Genomic DNA, 6,000 nt, shown 5'->3' with positions numbered 1-6,000 from the left:
CATAGAGGCCAACTTTGTGAAGGGAACGGGATATTGTTGATTGATGAACACTGACATAGAGGAACACCTGCATCTCGGACATAGAACCTTGCAGATATTTCAATAATCATTGTTGGATTTACGGTGACATCCAAAACCAGTTTCCTGCTCACCCGGCTGCTGAGTTTGGATGGTTGACGTGATCTGGGTAGTTTGGGTGTTATGATACGTCTTCCACTTCTTAATGATGGAATTAATCATACTCAAAGGGTGACTGAAAGTTAATGAGCGACTTTGAAATCTTATAACCCTCTCCTGAATGCTGCTTCTCCATCACTTTATGTCTGACTTCTTTGGAAATCTCCTTGGTCTCCATTTTTGCCTTGTTGGTTGACCAAATGAGTTGCACCTTAAAATGTCTTAGATAAGTGGGGGAGCTTCATTTTTTTTCGCTCGCCTGTTCGAAGAACAGAGAGCTATAGCGATACCCCTGGCGTGAGCGTGAGCATGAAAATGTTAATGTTTTTGGTGCAAGTTATTTCCTTTCTAATGTTTTTATCTACCACACTATTTTTCACTGATTACAATATACAAATACATATATTGCTTTAAAATTATTTGGATCAGACTTCACTGCAATGCTTTATAAAAAAATATTATTAGACTAGTCTTTTAAAAACGATAAATGTATAAACAGGCGAGCATTGGGTGGCTTTGACACCAACTCTCTGGTTCGTTAAACCACTGATTACATACAGGTGAAACCTGTTACACTTGTTTTGTAATATTTCAAACAAATAATTAGCTCCTGAAATGATTTTGGGTTAATTATGCAAAGGGTTTGAATACTTATGCAATGGAGAATCATTTTGTTTTTTTCTGTTGATCAAACTTGTTCACATTTTATCTGCATTTTTTAGCTTTATCACTTTGGAGTCGTTTGTGAGGACTCTATATGTTAAATATGATTTGAAAGCTTCATGAAATAAGCTCAGGTGGCATCAAAATGTGAAAGGGGTGAATACTTTTGCAGGCCACTGTACATAAATTAAATGCATGTCAGTCTGTCTGTGTGTATTTCTTCATTTGTCTTCATATTTCTCTCTCACTGCTTTGCTAATCATCACCGAACTTCATAAGAATGGTGAACAATGTGTTGCATTTCTGCTTATACCATCTATATTTACTTGCATTTATCTCCGTTTGGCTCAGTCAAAAGTATACTTTTCTCAAAACATTTGCCATGCTGGATGATGTCACAGTGTCTATGCGGAGGTTCCAGTGCCATTCTGTCACAGGATTGCTGTCATTGTGGTGGTTGTTGTTATCCTTCTCATCCTATAAAATCTCATACCATACCATCATTTGTCTTTGACAGCTATAGATCTCCTAATGCCAAGTGGGAGACTCATCAAATGCAGTGCTGTACTTATTCATTTTGGAATTTTGGGTTTAGTTTCTCTTTAGGGATGATGGTTTTGGTTTAATATAGAATCTGTAGTCGAGGAAAGTTGAACACAAAATAAATACAAGTGCTGTCCATGCGTGATCTTCTCCCATAGATTTTCTGGGTCGTGGGTTCCAGCCTGCTCGTGCTTGGGGCATTCATCATAATACCCATGCTGGGTTGGCGCTGGCTCATTCGTGCCTCTTCCCTGCCCAGTATTTTCATCCTCATCTGCTTAAAGGTTATCCACACCCATATGCAGACATCATGTGCTACCTGCGATTCCTGCGCCAAAATGTGCAACTTATTTGTCCTTCATAAACTCGAGATCCAATATTGAATTGTCACCAATATGTTTTGTGCAAACACCAAGTTTGCAAAGCTGCATCTGTCCTTACACTTATACGTATTACTGGTGTATCCCTTTTTTGTATACTCTGTCGACGTTCAGAACATTGTTTTTGTTGGAGTGTGGTTGGAGCTAGAACAAGTGAATCATGAGGTAACAGAACAAAAGGAACAGTCGAAAGGGAGGGGGAACACACCAACAGCAGGGTTGAGAAACAAGATAGAGGAGATTTGAAGAAATAAGGGATGTGGGGAAGAATGAGGGGTAGGGGAGGATATAGAGGTCACAAGATTGATCCAGCCACAAAATCTCAGGAAGGAAAAGCTAGAAACTTAGAAAGAGGTGGGCTTGGGGGTCAAGGGGTTAATTTGTGGTTGAAAAGATTACAGTTGTGGGTGGGGAATGGTCTGAGATGGTGGTCACCAGAATGGGGTTACTGGCAAACCACGTCCAGGTTCCTTTTGACTTCTTCTTGATGTTCCACTTAATAGCTGCAAAGTAAACTGACAGATTTCCCCATTCACCCTCTTTTTCTTCACTTATTCTGTAATGCCACATCTTGGTTTAGTGTGCTCCACCGCAACTCCTCATGATCCGCAGTGCAATTAAACCTGAAGGTTAATTACACACCATATGGCATTCATGCACCTCATACACCATATATCCTGGATGCTGTAGTTGGTGGAGAGATCTTGAGTGGTCAGGAGTCTACTTGACTTCTTTTTTGCCTTGTTGAGGGACAAACGAGCACAACGATGACTTTTTGTTCAACCTTGGTCACTAAATTCATTCTGAGATTAACAGGCAAATGACTTTGCAATTTCCATTCTTATTTTGCAGTTTGTTCCAGAGTCTGCACGGTTCAACATATCGGTCGGCAAGAACAAAGCAGCTTTGGAGACGCTACGGAGTATCGCAAAAATGAACTCGAAAGACCTGCCTCGGGGAACCCTCGTTAACAATCCATCGGTGAGTTTATTGGTTCCAACAACATCATCACTGTGCACACACTTGCACCGAGGATACACGAGTATGAGCTTCACAACATTTATCTGTATGTCGGAGAAATCCATTCCAGTCATGCCTAGTCATCGTATGCAGGTACAATAATGGGGGGGGGGACATCTTGTGGGGTTGTTAGAGCTGTTTATTGAAAGGTCTTATCATCGAACAAAGCCGGGCTGGGTTTTGTGGCCAACCCTGGTTGGTACAACATCACGAGTTGCTCTCCTAAAAGCCAAACATGTTTGTCGGGTACCTTGTTTATGAATTCAAAATGGCTCTTAAACATGTTAACATGAGGTTTCCGATACAGAGAGTGCTTTAGTGAAAAATCCAGATCAATGAACTAAGCAGAGGCAGAAATACAGTCCCCCAGATGCGAAAGCGAGTCATCAATACGACTTCAGGTTTTCCCATCCATTCTCACACATGCAGATCGTTCTCAGTTATATAGGGTAAGTCCAAACACACAGATAATTATGGGAAGGGTTATCAACTCCCCAAAAGGGCATTACGTAATCAGCATGCATATCATTCTCAGATGTGTGGCACCTCCCTATTTTGTTATTTCACATTCACAACAATGGATATAGAAGTAGATTGACTGCGGTTCGCTAGTATATTTGACATCCCACATGCCGCCTGCCATTAGCTGTACAGGGCGGGTCTAAATACACGCCTCCCTCGCTTTGCACGCACTTGCAATGTATGAATTCACTCGTACATGTTTTTGGTTTTTTCAACACCCAAAATTTGCTCAGCATGGGTGTGTTTCACAACTGCATGACTTGACAACAGACAATGCATGTCCTGAGCATGGGAGATGAGCGGATTGGTTGAGTTGATTCAGGCATGTGTGCATTCATTTTTATTATGACTCATGAGAGAGGGTATTGCAGTGCATTAAGGGAGTACACATGTGCAGGGTAATCTCCCCTACCCCCCACCCATACCCCTGCTCAACCCCAGCAACCCAATGCATAGTCACCTGACACAGTTAGTTATCACGTTCATATGGAAATATTGGCATGTTTTTTTCCTTTCTTTCAGCTTCCTGTATTTTACTCTCGTCATCTCTTTTGTACCTTTTTGCCTTACGGCCACCCCAAAACGTCCTGTAAATGCGTCGCCAACTGAAGATTTGTCAAGCATGAAGAAAAGTAATGTTATTTTCATTAGAAACTAAGCTGAAATCTAATCCAATCCATTGGGACCATTCGCGGTACAGAGCGTTGGTGCTGCCGAAGTAGTCTCTTGGGCTATTGGGCACAATCCTTGACGGGTCGCCACTCCGACACAGGATACTCGAATGGCTCAATCATCCCAACAAGCTGGTACTCATTTTGCTGACTTCGGAAGGATGACAGGCTGAGTAAACTAAAAATTATTTGTCATCTTGAAAATTGAGAGACTGCAGCATAGTGTGACCATGCTTACAGTGCGAACGAGTCAAGCATACGGCTGATAGAAAGAAATGCTGATAGGATTAAAAGCTATGCCATTCAGTGAACGTCGCCATCAACAAAGAAGAAACCCATTGCTGGAGAATATGGTTATGTTAATAAGTACTATATTCTATCTGTCCGTCCGTCACACTATCTCCTCCGAAACAGTTGTGCAAAATTCACCAAACTTGGTAGTAATGATCGACACATGGCAAGAAGGTGCGAGAGCAGTATAATTTTTGGACCTGCCTGCTGGGGCGCGGTCAAAAGGTCAAACACCAAAAAATGCAATTTTGGCCCATATTTTTTTAATGTTGTGTTTTAAAGAAACTTGGTACATGCAATCAACATTTGGGGACGCATGAAATATTTATTGATTTTTAAAAAATATTTGACCTTCAGTTCATGCCCCAGGTGGTGGAGACTAAGGGTTACCTGGGGTCAAAACGGGGGGGGGGGATTAACTCAAAATTTGACTTTGGGTCATTCCTGATAGAACTTTTTGCCATCTTTCAACTTTGCTTTAGATGGGAAGTGAGGGGATTTCCGATGGCGTGCCATTGACTTTGCCCTCGTTAGATTTCAGCAAACCATCAAGAAAATTGATATTTTGAGCTGGAAAGAAAATTTACCATGGCAGTGATGACCAAATGGCCACTTTTTTTGGCTTGAGGTCATACAGGATCCTGCAAAGACTACTTGCAGTCAGTGTAATCCCCTGGTGACTGGAGACCCTTTGTATATTAATTTCCATTCTGCATCATGAATATTAACACTTAAATGTAATTGGTTTGATTCCTGACAAATAATTCACCTTTGAACGTGATGTGGCATGGCCAAAGCATCAGCCATAAATTCTGCCCTTCTTCTTGTCGAACTCTCGATCGACCAGAGCAGCCTCATTTTTTTGTCTAAACATCTATTTGATTAGGAATTTTTTTTTTTTCATGACGTTGGCTTATGCATGTTTCAATATTGTGGAAGAGAAAATTTTAAGGCAATTAGCCCAGGATATGGAATATACAGAGGTATGTATATAAATCAAGGAAAAGGCATCTCAAAGAAACAACTCGCATGTATGTACTGCACCTGTAATTTTACTTAATAGTGCGGGCCCGTAGGTGCGTGCCAGGATGTGCAGCTTCGTTCCTTCGCTCTCGTAAACGATGACTGGATTGGGGCATTGTTTCAATTAGATCGGACCAACCGTATCATAAATGGCCATAACTTGGGAAACACCTGGGAAACATACTCAGGACCCCAGCGTCAATTGTGACGTCATATCAAACGAAGAAGAAGAAGAATTGTGACGCCCCCTCTCTCGCCTCCTCTCTTGCCCCCCCCCTCTCCCCCTCCTCTCTCACCCCCCTCTCCCGTCCCCCTCTCTCACCCCCTCCTCACTCCCCCTCTCTTGAATTGTGATGCCCCCTCTCACCCCCCACTCTCCCTCCCCTCTCTCATCCCCTCTCTTGCCCCCTCTCTCCCCCTCTCTCTCTCCCTCTCTCTCCCCCTCTCTTGAATTGACGCCCCCCTCCCACACCCCCCTCTCTCCCTCCCCTCTCTCGCCCCCACTCTCACCCCCTCTCCCGTCCCCCTCGTGTGACGTCAATTGTGACATCAATCGTGCAAAAATAAAAAATAAATAAACATTAATTGTGACGTCATTCGTGATGTCATAGCACCGTGTCTTGTCATTGGTTGACAGATAAATGGCTGTAACTTGGGAACCGCTTGTCCAATTAATATCAAACCTTGAAAAGACACATACTCAGGTCCCC

The 6,000-nt window shown here is 42.5% G+C and overlaps 1 protein-coding gene across 14 annotated transcripts in view; it reads left to right on the top strand.

Moving 5' to 3' along the window:
• Positions 1-6,000, top strand: part of SVOPL (SVOP like) — a 181,371-nt gene that overhangs the window by 101,120 nt on the left and 74,251 nt on the right. For all 14 annotated transcript variants that reach the window (XR_015059354.1, XR_015059353.1, XR_015059358.1 and 11 more), the window contains 2 exons: positions 1,542-1,667; positions 2,616-2,744. Coding sequence is in view for 10 of the 14 variants with exons in the window: in XM_085885764.1 (XP_085741890.1) it covers positions 1,542-1,667; positions 2,616-2,744 (255 nt within the window). In the remaining 4 variants the exon portion in view is untranslated. The remainder of the gene's footprint in view (positions 1-1,541; positions 1,668-2,615; positions 2,745-6,000) is intronic.

This window comes from Eptatretus burgeri, chromosome 6, assembly GCF_056783735.1.
Source record: "Eptatretus burgeri isolate ZD-2024b chromosome 6, Ebu_testis_v1, whole genome shotgun sequence".
Lineage (NCBI taxonomy): Eukaryota > Metazoa > Chordata > Myxini > Myxiniformes > Myxinidae > Eptatretus > Eptatretus burgeri.
This window is presented reverse-complemented; position numbering and strand designations above follow the sequence as displayed.